The sequence below is a fragment of the Perognathus longimembris genome, chromosome 28 (genome assembly GCF_023159225.1).
Source record: "Perognathus longimembris pacificus isolate PPM17 chromosome 28, ASM2315922v1, whole genome shotgun sequence".
Lineage (NCBI taxonomy): Eukaryota > Metazoa > Chordata > Mammalia > Rodentia > Heteromyidae > Perognathus > Perognathus longimembris.
Window position 1 is genome coordinate 30,833,444 of NC_063188.1, and position 23,928 is coordinate 30,857,371.

At 36.5% G+C, this 23,928-nt stretch overlaps 1 protein-coding gene and 1 pseudogene across 1 annotated transcript in view; both read right to left on the reverse strand.

Moving 5' to 3' along the window:
• Alg13 (ALG13 UDP-N-acetylglucosaminyltransferase subunit) overlaps positions 1-23,928 on the reverse strand; it is a 69,815-nt gene that overhangs the window by 15,167 nt on the left and 30,720 nt on the right. The window contains 12 exon segments of the mRNA XM_048335601.1: positions 5,987-6,152; positions 10,582-10,637; positions 10,739-10,771; positions 14,773-14,893; positions 15,488-15,638; positions 16,362-16,475; positions 16,874-17,114; positions 17,678-17,811; positions 19,034-19,134; positions 20,094-20,158; positions 21,496-21,604; positions 22,203-22,278. Coding sequence (XP_048191558.1) covers positions 5,987-6,152; positions 10,582-10,637; positions 10,739-10,771; positions 14,773-14,893; positions 15,488-15,638; positions 16,362-16,475; positions 16,874-17,114; positions 17,678-17,811; positions 19,034-19,134; positions 20,094-20,158; positions 21,496-21,604; positions 22,203-22,278 — 1,367 coding nt within the window.
• LOC125343288 lies at positions 19,147-19,777 on the reverse strand (annotated as a pseudogene).

Here is a 23,928-nt window from a genome sequence, read left to right on the forward strand (position 1 = left end):
TGTCTCTCCAAAATAATCAGTAAAAACCTAGGCTGGATATGTGGCTCAACTGACAATGCCGGCTGAGCAAACAAGTTTCTGAGTTCAAAACCTATTATTGACAAAACCAAAACCAAAAATAGCCTCCTTTCAGCTACTCCAGAAAATTTCTATTTTCTCCTCTTAAAACACTCTCCCCAGGTGTGGGGAGGGGGTTGGGGAGGGGGGAAGGTGGGAGGAAAGTAAGGGAGGAGGTAACAAGTTTTACAAGAAATGCACTCACTATCTTATGTATGTTACTGTAGTCCCTTGACAATAAAAAAAAACTCTCCCTCTCACAGTAATGATTAGCCTGATCTTTAACAGTAACACACATGTGGTTCTCAACTTTCTAGTTTTCTGACCTAAATGTGCATCCTTAGATGATTTTTCAGTCTTGTCAGTCCTTAAAATTTTGATGTCTTCAATCTTTTATAATTTATTGGTTGCTCTTCCATCTCTTTCATATTTTTCTTCTTAATATTCTTAATATTTCTTTTAAAGAATTTGCATCCTTTGAACATGCTGAGCTTCCCAAAGTATAAATTTAGTCCATCATTTATTCATGTAGGTCAACATGTTCTGTATGGTGAACATGATCCAGGAGACTTGATCACTATGGACTGACACATTTATAGGTAATGTCTTACTGTTGTTACAATCTGTGTTAGTCAACCTCTCATTACATTAACAAATACATGAGATAATTACTTTATCAAGATAGATTATTTTATGGGCTGGGAATATAGCCTAGTGGCAAGAATGCTTGCCTATGTATAGATTCCCCAGAACTACATATATAGAAAATGGCCAGAAGTGGCGCTGTGGCTCAAGTGGCAGAGTACTAGTCTTGAGCAAAAAGAAGCAAAGGCTCACTTACACCAAACAGTTATGCAAGTATTGCTTTTGTAGTTGTCTTTTTTTACCCTGTGTCTCTAAATTTTGGTATTCCCTTTCAATTTCCTACTTCTAATACCAGTATACACGGTTTCCAATATACTCAGATAAGATTACAGAGATAGTGTAGGTACAACCACAGGAAGGTGATACAAGAACATCATCAATAATAGAAGCTACAGATACACATGGGACTTTGAAAGTAGTTACAACTGTGATATAACAGTTGTCTCCATAACATGGAGTTCATTTCACTTAGCATCATCTTAGGTGTTCATAAGGGTATAGCTATTGGGCCTTGTGATGCTCTGCTATGACTTGCCTAAACCTGTACTAATTATTCCCAATAAGGGAGACCATAGAGTCCATGTTTCTTTGGGTCTGACTCACTTCACTTAGTATAATTTTTTCCAAGTCCTTCCTCAGGGGGGGAAAGGGAAAGGGGGAGGGGGGAGGGGGGCATGAGGGACAAGGTAACAAACAGTACAAGAAATGTAAACAATGCCTAACGTATGAAACTGTAACCTCTCTGTACATCAGTTTGATAATAAAAATTAAAAAAAAAAGAAGCAAAGGCTCAAGCAAAGGGGAGGGAAAGGCAGGGAAAAATGAGGGAGGTGTTAATAAGTTAGATAAGAAATGTACTCACTGCCTTACATATGAAACTGTAACCCCTCTATACTTCACTTTGACAATAAAGAAAAAGAGCTGAGAAATTTCAATGCTTTGTTATGTTTTAATCTACTACAATTTATCATTATTGATGCTCAATTGGAACTGTGGAAACATCTTTACAAAAGCTCCTGATACCTTGAATGCAGTGATTCATGCCTGTAATCCCCATGGAAATTGGAAAAATTCCAGTTCTGGGATAAATTGGAAAAAAAGTTAGACCCCATGTCTAAAAACAAGTTGGCTTGGTGATTAAAACTGCAAATCCAGTTATATGAGAGATGTAGGTAGGATTGCAGTCTGAGGCCAGACCATGCAAGTCTAAAACTCTTCTCAAAAAATAACTGCGGCATAAAGGGGCTGGGGTTGTGGCTCAAATGCCTAGCAATCGTGAATACCTGAGCCAAATTGCAGCACCACATATAAAGGTAGCTCCTGACTCGAATCCCTAAACTCTTTGAAAGCTTCCAAGCTATGAGGTTCAATGTTCATCTTCAACATGTCCTGCTGAAACCTGGAATTCCCCCACAAATTTATATATTTTTTCAAAATGGCATATGCTATTTTAAGACTACAAAAACTGGGTGGCAGGAGTATTTACTGCTTCTGATAATTATTGCTTTCAAGTGAAGTGATTTTAAAAATACACTTATATGTTTAAGGGTAAAATGCCTGTATTACCCCTAAGAATTCTGATTCACAAGGACATAGATGATGACTGCTCATTTGTTACTCTCAGAATTAAAATGAGACTCTAGATAAAAGAATCTAATGTGACTATTGAAGACATTAAAATGTTTTACATATCTTATCTCAAATTTCCCATTGTCTGTAATCCTAGCTAAATACTCAGGAAGCTGAGATCTGAGTTTAGGGATCACAGTTTGAAGCCAGCCTTAGGGAGAAACAATCCTTAGCAAGAAAAACAGTACTGGAGGTATCAATATCAAACTGTATTACAAAGTAATAAAAACAGCTTTCTACTGACACAAGAACAGACTTGAGGACGAATGGAATAGAATTGAAGACCCAGAAATGAACCTGCAGACTTACATACACTTAGTCATTGATAAAGATTTAAGAAAGCCAGACTCTTCAACAAATGGAGCTGGCAGAATTGGCTATCCATATATATGAAGTTAGATCCTTACATATCGTCCTGCACCAGAATCAATTCCAAATGGGTCAAAGACCTTGAGATCTAAGTACATATCCTGAAAATATTACAAGAAGGAATCGAGGAAACACTAGGATTTCTTGGCACAGGTCAAAACTTTCTTAATAAAGACCCAGAAACACAACAAATCAAAGAAAGTTGGATAAATGGGGTTGCATTAAACTGTAGAGCTTCTGCATGGAAAAGGACATAACTAGTGAGATAAACAGAAAGCCCACTGATTGAGAGAAGATCTTCACTAGCCATACAACAGACAAGTGCCTCATATGGATGTGAGACTCTTATATTCACCAAATTACCAAAAAAGCCAGAACTAAAGCTGTGCCTCAAGTGGTAGAGAGCTAGCCTTGAGCTAAAGAAGCTCGGGGACAATAATCAAGCCCCGAGCCCAGACCAGCACCCAAAATTTAAAAAAGGCTTATCTTTCTTCTCCAAATATAAGGCTATTACATAGTAGGTTCTCAGCCTCCTAGACCTCTTGAGTCTACAGGTATCCGTGTATTTAATATTGACATTGTTCTTCCATGAATGCTTCTAATTTTCTTTTGGTAATTCAAAAGTAAAAAGTTCATTCTTTAATATAGTATTGCCCAAACAACTTTCTATGATAGTGCAAATTACTCTGTGTTGTCCAATAAGTGACTACAAGCCATTTATGGGTTGTTGAGCACTGGCTTGGGGCTCATGAGAGTATGAAATGAAGTTTATTTTATTTAATGGTAACTTAATGAAATTGCCATATGTGGCTAGTGAATACCTTATTTAACTGCACAGCACTACCAGATTCTTCAGAAGTGCTTATGGAAATCTTGTTCTCATATTCTTACATGCTGCCCCTAATTTCTTCTTATATTTCACAGTTGGTTCAGTTCAAAGAATTTTCTTTGTCTTTCAAGTCCAGAAATTTTACTAGACTATCCTGGTGCTGCTTGTTCTGAGTGAATGCTCTCATGTATGATAAGTGTTATTTAGGAATGTTTCAAAGTTTTTTGAGCTTTTAAAATTTCAATCAATTTTTTTTTGTAATTATGCCTTCAGAGTCTTTGTTCCGTTCTCTTCAGCTTTCTTCAAATGCCAGTCCTGGGGCTTGAACTCAGGATCTGGGCATTGTCCCTGAGCTTCTTTTGCTCAAGGCTAGCACTCTACCTCTTGAGCCACAGCACCACTTCTGGCTTTTTCTGTTTATATGGAAGTGAGGAATCAAACCCAGGACTTCATACATGCTAGGTGAGCACTCTACCACTAAGCCACATTCCTAACTCTTGAATTACTTTTGATTTTTATTTAGCTTTAGATTTCCCCTTACTTATATCTGTATTCCTCTTAAAGCATATACACACACACACACTCAGGCTCTTTACAGTCTGAAATGATATTTTCTTTCCAAGTCTTTCCTGAATTCTGTCACCTTGTGAATTTTTCTAATTGTGACTCTATTATTCAGTAATAGTTTTATATCATTTCATTAATATCTATCTCATTTTGGAAGTCTTCTTAGAGATTTTAGGGGTTTTTTAGTTGTCAAATTTCGAACATGTTTTCCTCTTCTACAATATTATTCTGCTTTTTTTCCCCCCTCCTTAAGATATTTTCTTAGCCAGACACTGATAGCTCATGCCTTATAATCCTAACTATTCAAGAGGCTGAGCTCTGAGGATCGTTGTTCAAAGCCAGGCCAAGCAGTAAAGTCCATGAGACTCTTACATCCAACTGAACACCAGAAAAGGAGAAGTGGAGCTGTGGCTCAAAGTGGTGAGCACTAGCTTTGAGGGAAAAAGCTCAGGGACACCCCAGACGCTCCATTCAAGCCCCCCAATGAACAAAAAATTAGGTATTTGTTCATGGCCTTTTGAATGAGGTGGGATAAATGGTAGCTTTTCTAAATTCACAGAACACTCTTGCTGATTTTATATGGTGTTCAAAAACATGTCTGATATTTATAATTCCTTAACTGTGGTCTGTCCAACTTTAATCTGGATACACTCTTTCCCATTCTGATGAATTCTCAGTCCATTCCTAGTGGTTTTTTCCTTACTAAAAAATACAATCCTGAGGGGCTGGGAATATGGCCTAGTGGCAAGAGCGCTTGCCTCCTACACATGAAGCTCTCGGTTCAATTCCCCAGCACCACATATATGGAAAACGGCCAGAAGGGGCGCTGTGGCTCAGGTGGCAGAGTGCTAGCCTTGAGCAGAAAGAAGCCAGGGACAGTGCTCAGGCCCTGAGTCCAAGGCCCAGGACTGGCCCCCCCCCCAAAAAAAAAAAAATCCTGAAAAGGAGCCCAGACAGATCACTTCTGTGAGTTCAAAGTGGCTTGACGGCACTAAGCCTTTCAATCCTTTTATTATTTCATTTATGCACTCAGCATTGGACAGATCAAGTCCCTTCCCAGTTTCAGATGCTGCTTCCAAATGGCCACTCTACTTTCCAGTAAATCTTAGTAACTCTTTTCTTCATATTCTCAAGCCAACACAGCAACATTCTCTAAACTTCCATCTTCTTGTTCCCACACACACCTGACAGTGTGCAAGTTTTGTGAATAGCGGTTTGCCCCTATCTGCTTAAATTTAGAAGTTTGAGAGCATACCATGTCACCTGCTTTTATTCAAGATACTATCTATGGGTTTTGGTTCTGTTAAATCCATTTTTATAGCAGAACTCGGATTGAAAAGCTATGTTGATGTTGCACCACTTCCAAGAACTGCTAATATACTGATATTCCACAACCTCAAGAATTGGTATTGTTAGTATTCCCAAACTCATACATAAGAAAGGATAACTGGTCCAAAAGTATACTGTAAGTAAGTTAATGAAACTAGGATTCTAGTCCATATCTCATTTGGATGCCTAATATTCTTGATTACAAGATTCTTGGGGCTATGGTTCATTAAAAAGAAAGCAATTTACAGCCAATATTCAGAAATGTATCCTATAATGGGAAAGCATGCCTGTGTCGATTTTTAAATAATAAAACTGAACTTAACGTTTTAGAAACTAGTTCAAGTACTTTTAGTTAACAAGAAAATGAGAGGTACAAAATTTTGCCAGTAAAATTTACCAGAAAAGAACTTAAACCTTGATTCTTAAATCTCATGACAGAAAACACAAATATTAAACAAACTTAACTATAGAAATTGAACATACCTGATTACCAAAATGGCTGTGTGTACATGTTAATCATCAAAAAGAGACTCCCAAAATAAGCAACTTCTCATAACCTACCTGGCTTGCCATCTGTAGGTGGAGTAACAAATACAGGCTTTATAGAATTCTGTGAGGAAACCGATGAGGTACTACTAGATTGATCCCCTGCTGCACAGTTAGCTAAGACTGGAGCTGGAACATGAGTAGCACAGGAATTTTCAGTTGCTGCAGAATTTCTTATCACCTTATAAAGAGAAGAAAATTCAGGACTCTTAAGTTTGATTTCACAAAAGATATTAACTTCTTATCCGATCCTAAGTTTTAAGGAACAATGTGTATTGTTAACTAAAACAAGAAGCCAATCTCTATCAATACCACATAAAGGAAACTATTTATTTGAGAAGATTCCAGATTGAACTTTCATTTCTTTCTGAAACAGTAACTATTAATACAATTTAAAAATCAAACATCAATATGTGTACAATGGAAAGTTTCTCTCTAACTTGATATCCATCTGCCTAGCTACCTTCTCCACAAAAGGTAAGCCCTGGATTTTCTGCATACTATTCCAGAGATATATAATACATATGTGTATTATATTTACATTTATTATATGTATACTCCCACATTATCTGTGCAGTATATATGTACATATGTGTGCATATCCACATATACTACATACTTCCCCGCACAAAGTTTCTTAAAATAGGCCCTTTGCATTTTATGGAACTTTGCGACTGCATGAGGCCACAGTTTTGCTTGAGGCTTCACTTTCTACTTAGGCCATATGGTTTAAGAGATCATATTGCCTTCTCACAACATACAATATAGAGCTATAAGTCTTTTTCTTTTTCATGGGACTGGTGTTTGAGCTCTGGGCCTCTAGTAAGTCCTACACCCCTGGAGCAATACCTGTAGCTCTTTTACTTTTGTTTTAGATTACTCTTTAGATAGGATTGAGGCCTATCTACAAGTAGGTAGTAATATCACGATCTGAGGCCAGTTTTCTCTCCCAGAGTAGGCCTTAGACTATGATCCTACTTATTGCCTGTCACCTTGCTAGGATGACAGACATATGCCATCATACCTAGACAAACAGGGTCTTCCTAACTTCTCCCAAGGATAACTATTAAACAACAACCTGCCCCACCTTCCAAATAACTACGATTATAGGTATGAGTTACCATGCCTGGGCAAGACTATCTGAATTCACTGTCCTCACTGGCAGCCTCTGTTTCTCTATCACCCACTTCACTGTGGGTTCAGAGTCTTGCTACTGTGGCCCCTGATATCACATTTAAAGTCAACACTTGTCTGCATTAACAACTAACCTTGTTAATATTTATGCTGCTTGACCTATAGGCAGTAAATAAGGCTTGACTGATCACTGAAATGTTCTCTTCCCAAAGCTTCCAAAATAGTACATTCTCCTGCTTTTCCCACCTCCATGTCTATTCCTTCTGTATCTGTTTTCTAAACTTAGCAATTCATAGGTTTTGTCCAAGACACACTTCCCAATAGCTTCCTTTCCCCAAGATAATGTTATTCAGTCTACAATTTAAGTTACCTTTTTATCTCAAGTACACATTCTATAGAAGAGCTTTAAATTAAGCTCTCAGTAAATCAGGTGGTTCTGACAGGTAAATATAGTATTGATTCAATGACAGGTTTACAGTGGCCATAAGTAAAAGGCCAATACATATAATAGTGAGAAGCAGGTAGCATAGTAGAAGATACAATAATACTTAGAGGAACACAAATAGCTGACTAAAGGCAATGGAAAGGGAAAATCCACTTCCGCTGCTGGACCCACTACAAATGTCCTGAGCAGACAAAGAACAAGGTCTTTTGTCCTGAAAAGACTTTAACACAGAAATTTAGTTGAACGAAGTGAAATTAAAAAATTTAAGCTAATTTGTTACAATATTTGAATAGAGTACAGAGATGAGGATTTCACAGTAGTTATAAACAACTCCTAAAATTTAAAAAAAATGCTGAGATCTGAAGAGCAAGGTTGGAAGCCAGACTGGACAGGAAAGTCCCTTAGACATCCATCTCCAATTACCTATCAAATAAAACAAATACAACAGTGGTAGTCACTAGTCGCTATGTGGAAAATGAACTGTATATCTTGTGGGAGGGGGAAAGGAGGGAAAAGCTGGGAAAGAGTGAGGGAAGGAGAGGCATGGTTCAGAAAGAATTGTACTCATCACCTGAGTCATGTAACTGTAGCCCCTCTATATACAGTAACAATAAAATATTTTAAAAATAAATAATACAAAATGGAAAAAACCCTTATTGGGAAGATTTATGATTAAGGAAATTCGTTTAGGAAAACAAATACTAGCATGCTGTTCCAACTGTAATCAGCAGTCCTTTATAGGAAAGAATTAGTAATTTGTGGATAGGAATGAAAAGGAAAAGAGGGCCCTAATATAAAGTAACTCATGGGGTTGAAAAGACAATTGTTTCAACTCTAAAGTATACGGTGAATACTTTGAGAAAAACCAGGAAAAACTCAGGTTCATAGCATGAATCAAAATCATTGTTGAAAGTCTCTGGAGCAAAAATGCCTCAAAGGAAGTTCAACTATGGAAAACAAACACTAAATTCTCACATGCAGATAAAATATATCAAGGAAATATATCCAAAGTAAGGCTGGGTTTAGATGTTTACAATCAATTAAAACTAAGAAATAAGAAAGCAAAGCATTAGAGCAAATCTGATTAGCATATCTATAAAATAAATCTTAAGTATGGTTGTTGCTACACAAAACTAATAGGGATCGAATAGAGGATCTACATAAATTATTCTCATAGTCAAAGAAACCATGACTCAGAAATAAAATTATTCAAATGAAGTAAAACAATCCATGAGCCCCAGTCATGTGGTAGAAGTAGTAGGCCAAAAAACCCACCAAATTACCAATTTTAAATATCACCAGAGAAAGGCAGGTCTTACCAGTTATCCAGAAAATAAACCAGAAAACAGTTCCCATGCATAGCTTGGTGGCTATACTATATGACAATAATAATCTCAGAATTGTGACGGGCCAGAAACTACATTTCTTCCATTTTCCCCCATTCTGAGAAGGACTTCTAGTGTAATTAATTATTCATCTCCTGCATCGCCACTCTAAAATTGGGGAACACAGTCTATTCTATGAAACGTTGCTCCTTTGGAGAACGTTAATAGATGCTTCCTGAGACAAAGTTGCTAGCATCAACAGTAGTAGGAGAGACATGTTAAGCACTGTTTACAAGGCCTGTCTTTTTGAGAAGGGCATTTTTGTAAGGTTCGTCCCGAAATGTTATACCCAAATTCACCAAGAGAGAATATCCAGATAAATTCAATATAGAATCCGTTTGGACTTTTCAGCAATGTCAATATCACAAGAGACAACATTTTCTTTATTTTTAGGGATGCTAGTGATATTATTAGAGGACTTCTTTTTGTTCTTAGAGTGCACATTCTGATGTTGGAGTAGGGCTGAAGTCTGCATGTCTGAACATTTCAGATAATCCAGACCAAGGCAAGAGTGTAGAGATAGAAAAATAAGGCACTGTGCTAGCAATCGCTAGCTCAGGTGACTATTGCTTGATTGCTTTGTAAATTCTTCTGTAAATTTGACAGTTTTCAAAATAAAGAGTTGGGAGCAAATTGTATCCAGCAATGTTCATTTAATAAAACAGTTGTCCTCACGTAAAAAAAAATAAATAAATAAAATTGAGGAACAGTAAAACTTTGCATTTTTTATTTTAGGTTTCAAGTTCAGGAAGAACACTAGATGGACCAATTATACGGAATTCTTCATAAATACTCTGAAATCTTCAACTCTGCATTTGAATACACTGAGTGGGACTTAGAGGCTGCCTTCCTTAAAATAAAAATCACTTTTATCCCTATGGGAGGGAAATCAAGTTGAATATTATAGTGTTAATTCTGTCAAAATGCTTCCAACATTTTGCCTTCCAGAAAGAGAAAGCTTTGATTCATCAGTGAGACTTGCTGTAGCCAATGAAACAGGAAAGAATAGCATGTGGGATTGGCAGTGGAAACTCTTAAGAGTCAGTGCACCAATTACCACCTTTGATTTCCTGCCTTGGCAAACATGAATGGAATAGTTTCAATCGTACCAAGTCCCTAAACCGGTTCTCTTATAGGCTTTTACTGTGCACATAAACAAGAGGCAAACTTACTGTATTAAGCAAATAAATTATATATCTCATTCTTATACAAAAATCATAATAAAAACATCTGGTACAAAAAAGTAATAAAAACATCTAAAAGAATGTCACTGCCAATGTTAGAATTTCCTCTTATACCAACAGATATAGGAATATCTTTATAAAAGGAGTTCATAAAATATCTATATAAAAGTAGTTACCTTATCTCTGCACCTCAATTTTATCTATCTAATGGGAATGCTAAACCTCAAAGTGTTTTGCTGACTTAAACACATTTATATGTAGAGCTCCAAGAACAATTCCCTAGTATACAGTAGGTGTTAACAAGGTTTGCTATTTTGTTGTGGGGATTTTGGGGGGGTGGGTCGGTCATGGGGCTTGAACTCTGGTCCTGGGCACTGTCCCTGAGCTCTTCAGCTCAAGGCTAGCGCTCTACCACTTGAGTCACAGCACCACTTCTAAGGTTTGCTATTTTGAAATACCTACCAAGTTTGCTGTAGATGCAGTCGTGCTATATACATCAGAATTTTCATAGTCAGTTTCTAGAAGATATAGTGAATGTAAAGTAAAAGAAAACATTACTTTACAGTTTGAAATTTCATCAACAATGACAAGTATAAGGTTTTATGCAGATCTCACTGACCTGATGAGTAAAGATAGTCTTCATGATATTCTCCTATGAACAAAAAAAAAAACAGGAAAATGTGCTTTTTATTTATTTATTTATATATATATATATTTTTTATTGTCAAACTGATATACAGAGCGGTTACAGTTTCATGCGTTAGGCATTGGATACATTTCTTGTACTGTTTGTTACCTCCTCCCTCATTCCCCCCTCCCCTTTTCCCTTTCCCCCATGAGTTGTTCAGTAGATTTACACTAAACAGTTTTGCAAGTATTGCTTTTGTAGTTGTTTGTCTTTTTTACCATGTGTCTCTCAATTTTGGTATTCTCTTTCAGTTTCCTAGTTCTAATACCTGTATACACGATTTGCAATGTACTCAGATATGATACAGAGATAGTGCAGGTACAACCACAGAAAGGGGATACAAGAGGATCATCAACAATAGAAGCTACAGTTTCACATGAGAATGGCCAAGAGACATATGAAAAAGTGCTCTACATCACTGGCCAGAAAAGAAATGCAAATCAAAACAACATTGAGATTCCATCTCACCCCAGTAAAAATGTGATATATCAAGAAAACTAACAATAACAATTGTTGGAGGGGATGTGGCCAAAAGGGAACCCTACTTCATTGTTGGTGGGAATGTAAACTGGCTCAGCCACTCTGGAAAGCAGAATGGAGATTCCTCAGAAGGCTAAGCATAGAACTCCCCTATGACCCAGCAGCCCCACTTTTGGGCATCTACCCAAAAGACCACAAACAAGAACACACTAAAGCCACCAGCACAACAATGTTCATTGCAGCACAATTTGTCATAGCTAGAATTTGGAACCAACCCAGATGCCCCTCAGTAGATGAATGGATCAGGAAAATGTAGTACAAATACACAATGGAATTTTATGCCTCTATCAGAAAGAATGGCATTGCCCCATTTGTAAGGAAATGGAAGGACTTGGAAAATATTATACTAAGTGAAGTGAGCCAGACCCAAAGAACCATGGACTCTATGGTCTCCCTCATAGGGAATAATTAGCACAGGTTTAGGCAAGTCACTGCAGAGGATCACAAGAGCCCAATAGCTATACCCTTATGAACACAAAAGATGATGCCAAGTGAAATGAACTCCATGTTATGGAAACAACTGTTATATCACTGTTGTAATTACTTTCAACATGTGATGTGGAAAATGTGTTTATATAGGGTATATTAGCTTAACAGAACCAGTGGGCATAACTTGCTTTTTCTCAAGTTTCATGAGCATATTTTCAAGACCAAAATTAGTATATAATCTTGATTGTTATTTAAGCATTAATCAATAGATAATGAAACCAGAAATAAGCTATACCTGCTGTCTCAACTACACAGGAAGCCATAGGTAGGAGTATCAGGGTCTAAGGTAAGTCCTAGGCAAAGATACAAAACACTACCTAATCAAAACTAACTAGTACAAGTCTAGGATAATCTAGCAGAAGATCACAATAACTCTATAGCTATGTACATATGAATACACTGATTCTAAGGAAAATGAACTACAAGTTATGGAAACAAGTGGTTTGTCATTCTTGTTATTTTCAACATACCATGTGAAAAAAAGCCTTTTCCTTTTGTCTTCCCCATGGTTTTACCCTTGATATCACTATAACTGACTTTGGTACCCTGGATATTGTATATACGTGTATTGGAACTAGGGAAGGGAAGGGAAATATCAAAATGGGGAGACAAAGGGCAAAAGACAAACCAATGCAACAGCAATACTTACAAAACTAATTGCTGTAAACCAACTGTACAATTCATGGTGGGGGAAGAACAGGGGGAGGTAGGGGAAAAATGAGGGAGGAGGTAACAAGTTTGGTAAGAAATGTACTCACTGTTTTATGTATGAAACTGTAACCCCTCTGTACATCACTTTGACAATAAATTAATTAAAAATAAATCAAAACTAAAAATTGTTTAGGGCATTGCTCCAACACTAGAGTACCTGTCTAGCAAGTGTAAGCCTCAGTTTAAACCTCAGCATCACAAAAAAGTAATTTCTTTCCTGATCTGTTTTCTAGCATGTTTCTTGTGTGTGTGTGTTTGTGTATACATACATATATATGTATGTGTGTGAACAGTTTTTCTTCAAATTTTTCTTCAAAGTATGTGTACAGTTTTTCTTTAAAGGATGGCTCAACATGAACTTTGCATTAATATCACTAGGCCACTGAAACATAGATTAAGTCAATCTCTAATTTTATAGTTTTCTATCAAATAAAACAAACAGATATAAATTGGATTTGATTTTTAAAAACATAGCACTATCATCCAATCAGATAACAAGACTTAAGTTTAGAATGAAGATTTTGTTACTTCAAATATGTCACAATAGATGAGTAGTATATCTGCAGTTACCTACCCATAGTGACAAAAATGAAAAGATAGGAGGAGTCATCTGAATAAAATCACAGTAAGGATCTTTAAGAACATACATGGACATGCATGTTTTTGCATATCATATTTGTGTCAGATATTCTTGTCCTCATTAAATTCTTAAAATGTGTTTTCTTCTATATAAATAGCAAAAAGAAGAATATCACAAGAAATTTCATTTATTCAGATTACCTAATGCCTTGAAGCCACTAAATCTTGTGTAGTTTTTCAGTACATATATGTTATTTAAAAGTAAATGGAAAGGCTGTAATCCTGTCTGCTCTAGAGGCTGAAATCTGAGGATCACAGTTCAAAGCCAGCCCAGACAGGAAAGGCTGTGAGATTCTTATCTCCAGTTAATCACAGAAAAAGCTGGAAGAGAACTGTGGCTAAAGTGCTAGCCATGAGCAAAAAAGTGTTCAGGGAGCACACCCAGGCCCAGAGTTCAAGTACCAGGGTCAGCAAAAAACATAAAAAGTAAATGGTTAAAGTAAATACTTCATGGTCAGAGGCAATATAAGTATTAAGTGTGTGTGTGTGAGTATGTGTGTGTGTGTCTGTATGATATGTATGTGTTAAGTACAAGGTTAGAGATATATCTCAGTTCAAAATCTTTCTCTTCTATTCATAAAGGATTCATATCTCCATTTAAATGAAATGTCCAGAGCAGAACCACAGATTGGTGATTGGCAAGGGCTGGGGGGAAGGAGATCAGAGGTAAATGGTAGTGGATGATAGTGGATATGGGGTTCTTAGAATAAAAATGTCTTAATATTAACTGTGGTAGTGACTGTGCCAATCTCAATATACCAAAGGCTACTTAACCGTTCACTTTGAATGAGTAAACTGTACAATATATAAATTATATTGCAATAAAGTTGCTACAAAAATTGTATCTCTGCCATTTACAAAAAGTATGGCTTTGGCAATATCAGTTTCATTTTTTTTCATGTATAAAATAGGGATTCCAAATTTCTCAGAAGGATGCAATAAGCACTTCATTAACTTACAAATACACACCCTAGAACAGATAGCAAAATAAGATCCAATAAATAGTAATAATTACAGATTAAATGGACTTCTTTGAGGGAAGGAGTTATTTCATATAAGTCTTACCAGGTAAAGCAGTAGTCACATATGAAGCCTACATTATACAAATGGTAAGGAAAACTATGGATAGTACATTACTATTAAGGAGTATTTTCCATACTGATATCTCACCAAATCAAAACTCACTCTACTCAAAGTACTGTAAATAAGTTATAACAATGTGGTAGTCTACTGAAATAGAAATGTATGAAAACCTCGGGACACTTCTCTGTACATCATTTTGACAACAAAAATTTAAAAAAACTAAAAATAAAAACAGAAATGTACTCACTGCCTTACGTATGTAACTGTAATCCCTCTGTACATTACTTTAACAATAAAAATCATCATAATAAAAGACAACAATGCATAGAGTCAGACAAAAAAAATAACATATTCAAAGTTAAAGAGAATTTAGAGCTCTTATTTTTAATAAGCTACCAGAAAAGAGACCTACTTAAACCAAATCTCTGGTTGACTTCACAGCTCCTATGTTCTAATTCCATAAGAATAATCATTTAAAAACTATTTGATACTAAATGACTCACCATTGTCATTACTGCCATTGCCCTCCACTGAATTCAAAGTCTGTTTTCCTGAGCCATGTCCTTGGCTTCTAACGCAGTATCCTGAAGTAACAGGAACCATTGTAGGGGGACCTCCATGGTTCTGTACCAAGACATACACACACACACACACACTTTGAATTCTCTGCTTATAAGTCAGTAATTGTTAGAACAATGATTTGAAAGTAACTTAGAGAAACTACACTAGTACTACAAACTGCAATTTTAAGAAGTGTGTTAAGTAACTAATTCAAATTGTAGTTTAGAACTGAAAATTATGTGAAGTAATGGTCAAGAAACTGGAGGCAAGATTGTCTAACTCTGTCCATTTCTCCAAGAATAGTATTTGGAAACAAAAATTTCTTCTCACCAGGTATAGTGGCAAATTCTTATAATCCAAACTCTTGGGAGAATGAGATAGGAAGATTTTAAATTCATAGCCAGTCTAGGCTATATAATGAGATATTGTCTCAAGAAAAATATTTAAAAGCTCTAAGAGGAAAGTTGGTGTTTGCCATGAAAGTTTATTTAGTTGTTCAAAGTAATACTTAAAATTATACCTGAGGATATACCTCAAAAATATAGAGTGCTTTTGATCTCTAGCACCAGGGGGAAAAAAACCTAAAAATTTATATACATTACCTTTAATTTTTAAAAGGCTTAAATCGCTTTATGAGTGAAGCTCTGATACACTTACAGGTAAAGTTGGATAAGCAGTCTCATTCCCTTCTGCAACTTCATAGTAAGTAATAGTTTCTTCCAGGCCACCGGGAATCTGGTATCCTGGGGCAAAGCCATACTGGCATTCCTTATTCATACAATGCATCTGACGGTGACGTCTAAAGGAACTTACATAATTTGGAAAGTAAAAGGGGGAAGTAAGTTAAGAAATGGTAATAATTTGTTTTGTTTTGTTGGTGCCTGTCTTGGGACTTGAATTGAGCTTTTGTGCTCAAAGCTAGTGTTCTACCACACTGAGCCACAGTACCATTTCCAATTTTTTGGTAGTTAATTGGAAAGAGGACTATCACAGGCTTTTCCTGCCTGGGCTGGCTTTGAACTGCAATTCTCAGACCTCACCCTTCTTAGTAGCTAGGATTACAAGCATGAACTACCAATGCCTGGCTAACTTGGTTTTTGTAAGGTACTAGGGTTTGGACTCTGAGGCTTGGAGTCTGCCAGGCAGGTGTTCTTATCAATGTGCCTGTTTTTTGGTTATTTCTGAGATATCATCTTGATTTCTATCTCAATGCATGCCTGGACATAATCTGCCTATGTCAGGCATTTTCTGGCATAGCTAACAAATGCCATTGCATCCAGCTCTCCATTGAGAAGGGATTTTGTGAACTTTTCTACTCAGCTGCCCTTGAATGACAGTTCTCCCAATCTGCCTCCTAAGTAGCTAGGATCACAGGCATGAGCCAGCAGTGCCCACCTTCCTTATACTTTCTAAGTAACAATTCAAATATATTAAAGTTGATACTTTAAAAAACTAGTCCATACTACCATTTCTCAACAATGATACCAAACATAACCATTTTTTTCTAACTTTCAACACTTTAATTACTTACCGAGATCTATAGGAGATGTTATCATAGTTCTGGAAGTACCTTTTACCTGGGCCAGGGTAAAAACCAACTTTAGGGTTTGGTATGTTATGTCTATTTACAAAGCGAGATGGATCCCTAAAAAATAAAGAGAAAGGAAAATGGAACTCTTTAACTCTTTTAGTCAATCTCTGTAATTAGACAGAATCAGCTTGCCTTTCTGGGGACACCAATTAGGAAGAACTTTGCTCTGGTATTAGGTTTATCCATGTATGTGGTAGCAAATATCATAAGGACACTCATTTGGTAGCATTTTATCTTCAAGTTATCTCTGTGTATTTCACATTTCCAAACATGAGAATATAAACTTGTCAATAAATTCATTTGACAAGAACTAAGTATATATCCGCTCTAAACTCTCTATGGACACAGAATATAAAAAGTATGTAAATAATTAGTTTTTCTTAATTCTATAATTCTGTCCAGGAACTATTTTCGTAAAAAGACATATACTATCATGAAAATCAAAGTCTTACCTCAACATCCCATAGCCACGACCATGTCTTTGAGATGAATGTTGTGGATAAAAATATTCACTGGAAATAACATTGCCAGCTATCGGTGGGTACTGCAATGGAGGACCATGTCCATAATGCATACCATGGTTGGGCCTAGGTGGGGGGATTTGTTGTCCTCTGCCAAAAGCCATATTCACATAGCCCTCCTTCCCTCGACCTTTTTTGAAGGACTTCTTCCGTTGCTTCATGCTCATCTCTGACAGTTTTTGGCAAACAAACAAATAGTAAGTTTCATAACCAAAATAAAAGATCCAGCAGCTCTTTACTCCTACATGGGTCCCTTAAAACTTCCAGATACTTTTCATAAGAACAAGCCAAAGACATATAAGGAGGGGAATTGTCACCTACATTACTATTCCTCAAAAGGCTACCTATGTGTGGCTGTTTCCCTGACTCATTTTCTTGGTGACTTGAAAAACATTTTCCCCTCAAGTTAATTAGCAACATAAAATCTACACCAGCTTAAGTTTACACAACACCTTACAACAATGGTTATTCAATTATGGACAATTTTGCATTCTCTTCCTTGGGGGACATCTTGTATGACCTATTTGATTGTCACACTTGCACCAAATAGAAGCCAGGGAACATTCTACAATGCACAAGAGAACCCTCTCTCTACAACAACGCATGAATCATCCCAAAATACTAGTAACATGAAAGTTGAGAAACCACAGAAGACATAAAATATACATTTAAAAGTACAATGTTGGTAAGTAAAAGGGGCTATCAAAAGAGAAAAACAGTAAGAATCTTTAGCATACAAACCTATTTCTGGGACATAGCTTCCAGGCATTTTGTGATAACCTCTTCCTTTTCGACTTGGTATAGCATTCCAGGAAGGAACAGATGTCACTTGGGTAACTGGTTTTAAATTAGCCAGTGGAACAACATGCCTTAAAGTTAAATGGATCATTATGAAGCCACTGCAACACAGACTTTACTCTAATTCAGTACTCATATCACCACTCCTCATGCTTCATTTCCAAGTGTATTTTTTAAACTTATGGTCGCTAGCTTCCCTGGTCAGGTTTGTTTTTAAAAATTTAGGAGTAGTTTGTACAGTTCCATAATTATTTGAAGTACATACTGTCATATGTGGTGGATTTAATTAATCATAAAGATTTGTTGCCTCTTCTTAGAAGAATATCATCTTAGTTCCCCACTCCAAATGCTATAGAAATTGTTTACTTTGGTCAATAAAATGTAACATTTTTAAGGACCAGCAAGTGGTCTGTTATATTCTTTCCTTCACTGTAATCATGGGAAAATGTATGCAAACAGGGAAGCATTTTTCTAAACAGAACCAATATTACCCTAGATCTTCCTTTACTGACTCACTATGGACATGCTAAATGAGCAAGAAATTAACTTTACTGTTTTAAGCTGCTGTTATGTTTCTGATTGTTATGTCAGCATAGTTCAGTTTAATCTATCTTTGGTAAGTGTGCCAATCCTGGGGCTTAAAATCAGGGCCTGGGCTTTCTCCCTGAGGTTTTTGCTTTTTTGTTCTAGTCCTTGGGCCACAGTTCTACTTCTAGGTTTTTTTGCTAGCTAGCTAGAAATAAAAGTCTCATGGCTTTTCTTGTCAAGGCTGACTTCAAATCAGGTGTGGGACACCAGTGCCCAGGTCACTTCACTGTATCTTAAAATGGACTAACAGCATAAACAACACCTGGAAATTTGTTAGGAATTCAACTTATAGACATTGAATAATTAAGAATTTTGGGACTTCAAAGATTGAGCTCAGTCTGTTTTTGACATTGCAGTTAAATTTGAAAGGGATGGAACTAGCTTACTTTGATGCTGGAGAAACTCAACAACTACCTGTTCAAATACTATGATTAACAGTTTTATACTAAAAATCTGTAGCACCTAGTAAGTTGTAATAAGTTGGCCATTGCCTAGGATTTGGAAATTTTTATATGTGATTCCTGTGTTTAGGTGTCATATTTTAGCAGATGCTTTATAATGTAAAATATTAGGCCGGTAACAGATACATCTGATTATCTTACTAACACTGTTAATTTTTAATACTATGAAAATGCCATAGGAGTACAAGACTTCAATATTTTAACAAATTACGTTTCTTAAAAAAACAAATTATTATGTTCTTACTTTTCTGCCAGTTCTTCAATGAAAACTGTTACTGAATTGTTCTCATTTCCTACTTCTTGAATGTGAGCATTCAAAAATTTTCCATCTAATTTCAAACGGACCTGAAAGGTAATGTATCTAGTCATGTCTACTAACATATCTGGCTTCTTCCAAAACCAAAACAATGTTTTTCCCCAAAAGAAGTTCAATATCTACTATTTTAAATGAGAACACTACCCATCGAGATCAATGAAAGAAATTCATACCAGAAGAACCTAACATCTAAATAAGTATCACAAAGGTTTGTAAATATAATCTAATAAAATATTATAATCTACTAATCAATAAAACACCATAATCTAATTAAATGCTAAAAAATCTTTAATATTTTGTATATAAAATCTTGATCAAATCTTTTTCTGGTATGAGGGATCAAACTCAAGAGTCTTACATATCCTCCCCACCTCCATTTATATCATTTAATAGCTGAACAAACTTCATCCTTCATTTCTGACACTCCTTCCTCCACTGTTCTGGGGTCAGTGTTTTCTGCTCCAAGACATGGATGCACTAGAGCTCCTTTGCTAGGCACTCATTCACCAGCCAGTGTCTCTGAAGTAGTGGCTTCCCCTCGAACTTAGCAAACAGGAGGAAGACTCAGAAGCTGGTGGCGTAATGGTTCAAAGTTGTGTCCTTCACTTCCACGTGCTCCACCTCCAGGCCCCTCAGCAGCTTCTCTCAGATGCAGTCAGCGGTGAGTTCCATGGCCGCAACCCACGGCCGGCAGCCAGCGGGGACAGAGCCCCACCTCGGATGGGCCAGTCTTACATATCTTAATCAAATGCTTTCTACCACTGAGTTATAGTCACAATTCATAGTTTTTTTTTTAAAGACAGGGCCCACTATACATAGATCAAGCTGACATTTAAATGTGTCTGGAACAAGGTTGCCTCAAACTCATAGTCCTCCTGCCTCAACCTCCTGACTGCAAGAATTATAGGTGACTACTGTGCCCAACTCATTTTAATGACTACAAGCACAATCTTGGGAAAATAAGCTATTGATCAAAGAAGGAACTAACCTGACATTTGTCTCCCAAATAGTACTGTCTACCAGCATACTCAAGGTAATCCGATTTCTGGAGTTCTGAAAAAAATAAAAACAAAACTGGATTACAACTGACTTGGTTTACTTCCTATTTTAAATCATTCTCGAATTTATTTTTATCATAGCGCTTTTGACAATGCTATCATTGTAAGGAAAAATCTAGAGATAAAGTCCTAGAGCCATCTTAGCATTCTTAAATGATTATTCCTATGGTCAATTTAGAGCAGCTTTATAGAATAGTTTTGTGTTTTAAAATACAAATAGATTGAAACACGGAGTTTCTAATTTGTTACACTAAAGCGGGGCCATTTGAATGTAATATTATGGATCTCTTTCCCAGCTGTCTGTTTCTTTAATAAATAACTTACTATGTTATACAAAAACTTAACCTCATTTAATTAATCATGCTTGGCTCACCAAAGTTCAAAAACATGTGGCACATTAAAAACTTACATTAAGGGCAGTATTTTTAAGATTTAATTTGATCAGTTTAGGAGAGATAAATATCTATTTCAATGGTGGAGCTGGGGATATGGCCTAGTGGCAAGAGAGCTTGCCTCGTATACATGAGGCCCTGGGTTCGATTCCCCAGCACCACATATACAGAAAACGGCCAGAAGTGGCGCTGTGGCTCAAGTGGCAGAGTGCTAGCCTTGAGCAAAAGGAAGCCAGGGACAGTGCTCAGGCCCTGAGTTCAAGCCCCAGGACTGACCAAAAAAAAAAAAAAATCAATGGTTGATAAATTCTTCTGAAAGGAGCCAGGCAGTAAATACTTTAAATTTCCCGAAGTGGCGCTGTGGCTCAAGTGGTAGAGTGCTAGCCTTGAGCAAAAAGAAGCCAGGGACAGTGCTCAGGCCCTGAGTTCAAGCCCCTGGACTGGCAAAAAACAAAAACAAAACAAAAAATAAATATTTTAAATTTCCTGGCCCACTCAGAACTACTCATTTTGCTATTAAACTTCATAAACATTATGTCACAAATACTTCTAATTATTTTTTTCTATCAATTAAAATGTAAAGACTATGAGTAGCTCATGAACTGAAAATAGGTAATAAGTCATATATGGTCCACAGGTCTAAATTATTCAGCTACTCCTCGAGGGTAATATTAATGGTTGACGTTCAGATAGGCTTGTTTCTAGTCATAAAAAGTTTCTGTCTGGCCCTCTTAAAGTTATCTATAGCTTATGTCCATATAATCTTTGCTTATTCCAGATAAACAAAAGGTTCAAAAAGATCCCTCCCCACTTCTAAACCTACATCTCTCCTCGAGATTTAAGATAGAGAGAGATAGTGTTAAAATAGAGTGCTTTTTTGTATATCAGTATGTTAGAAACATTTAAGAAATAATTTGCAAAATTATCGCCATTTCTTTACCTTTTCTGCTATCCAACCAAACATCAAATTCTACATTACGATAGATTTCTGGATCCAGGGCTTTGAGCACCTTATAGGGGAAGAACAACTTTGGCAGATTTTCTGGAGACTAAAACAAAAATAATCAAGCAACAAGTTCACCATTTTCAAATATTTTTTCTGAAAAATATATTTCGGTGAAAGTTACTATAATTCCTCAAGGAATTATTTTTCTCCTGCTTCTTAGCCGTTCACTATACTAAATATCAGCACTTGGGGTACTCACCCATATATCTAGCTACAAACTTAAAAACCACTTGATTTTAGAGGTATGTATCCAGGTTAACATTTCTCCTCTCTCCAACCAGTATCAGTACCTAATTTCTTGAAATAAGATAGAAATTATATCCCTTATGGGAAATAAAGCAACTTTAGCGCAAGAAGACTGCCTATAACCTAAATATTGGTATTTTATTATTATTATTATTAACTTGAAATAAGTATCTGAAATTTCTGAAGTGTTGTTCACAGTTCACAATTTCATTAATAGTAATTCAGAAAAAATAATGCACACAGTTTTAAGACAGGTAGGAATTTAATAAAGGAAAACATGACCACTTCTTCCATGAGCCCCACAAAATTAGAATGAGTCATTTGATCTTAACATTTAAATTATGGTGCTACTGAGGCAGGAATATGAAAATATTTTTGTCTTAGAAATACCAAACCTTTGATTCTTCTGATCCTTGAGTACAGTCTTCTGGGATGTTTTCCACACTGCAGTAGGCACCACACTCTTCAGTCCTAATTGAAAAGATTTTGAGCAAGGCTTTAAATGCAGTAATTACTTTATTCACATCTAAAAAAAACTATGTCACCCCCTAGTAGTACTATAGCTCAGACCTAAAAATAAGAAAAAATAAGTTTGGATACCCACCATCTGCATTATGCCTTCCTTCTAAGTATGTGCTATAATACACTTACTCAATAGATTATATCTGTATTTTAGAGCTGCTGAAGACACAAATACATTAAGATAGTTCCCATGGTCCTGATTCTTAGTGTTTACACTCATGTGATTCCTTCTCCAAGAGTACCACTTATGCAATTACACTATAAAAGACTGTGGCACTCATCTTGCTGGTTTCACTCTACTGTCACTAGTAAGAAAACACCAGCCATGTTCACCAAGATAATGTAGAAAAGAACTGAAGGTAGTTTCCTCTGATTAACTGAAAGCAAAACACTGAAGCATCAGTGTTATAGCTGGGGGAAACTAAATGTTACCAAGAACCAAGAATATGGAAGCGGGTACTTCCCTAATCAAAGCACCAGGTAAAAACTCAGTCCTGGATAAAGCCTTTAGTACAGTCTTATGCAAGTATCAGAACATTCAACTAAAACAATTTACAAATTCCTACACCACTTAACCTAGCCATAAGTGTGTTGCCTTATCTGAAAATTTGGTGGCAGTAGATCACCAAGAAACATTGCCTTACTACTTCTTTGGTTTGCCTAATCCTGGAGTCCGTCAGATAAGTAATTAGTGAAGAATGAAGCAACTTTAACCCTAAAACATCATTACCATCTACTGTGGGTGCAGATAAGGTTTAAAACTTTTGTTTCTAGGGCTGGGAATATGGCCTAGTGGCAAGAGTGCTTGCCTCGTATACATGAGGCCCTGGGTTCGATTCCTCAGCACCACATATACAGAAAATGGCCAGAAGTGGCGCTGTGGCTCAAGTGGCAGAGTGCTAGCCTTGAGCAAAAAAGAAGCCAGGGACAGTGCTCAGGCCCTGAGTTCACAGCCTAGGACTGGTAAAACAAAAAACAAAACAAAAAAACCTTTTGTTTCTAGCCAGGCATAAGTAGCTTATGCCTGTAATCCTAGACAATCAAGAAGCTGAGATCTGAAGATCATGGTTCAAAAAGCCAGCCTTGGCAGAAAAATTTAAAACTACTAATCAGCAAAAATACTGGACTATAGACATGGCTCACATGGTAGAGTGCCAGCCAGGAGCAAGAAATCCAAGTGAAAGCACACAACCCTGAGTTCAAGCCCCAGTACTGGCATAAAAACTTCTCTTGTTTTCATTCTTTTAGGTAACAAAGTAAGTATCAGGAAGCTGAAACACATTTTGAATGAGAGGGGGCTAGATGCCAGATAATAAGAAAATGGAATGGTGGATGAACTCACTCAAAATACTCTCTCTCTCTCTTACTCTATCTCATAACTGGTCGAGGAAGGGAAGGGTAGGAGGGGAGAATGAGAGAAGAGGTGGCTGATCAAGATGCACCAAACAAATAAATGGACATGTGCAACTGTAACCCACTTTTATAACCACCTGTAGAAAAAAACAAAAATGAAAGTTTAAATTATCTTCTATCAAAAAGTTGCAAGAATTAAATATTAAGTAGAATTGCAACCTTTTGAGCCTTTCTTCTCTATTTTCT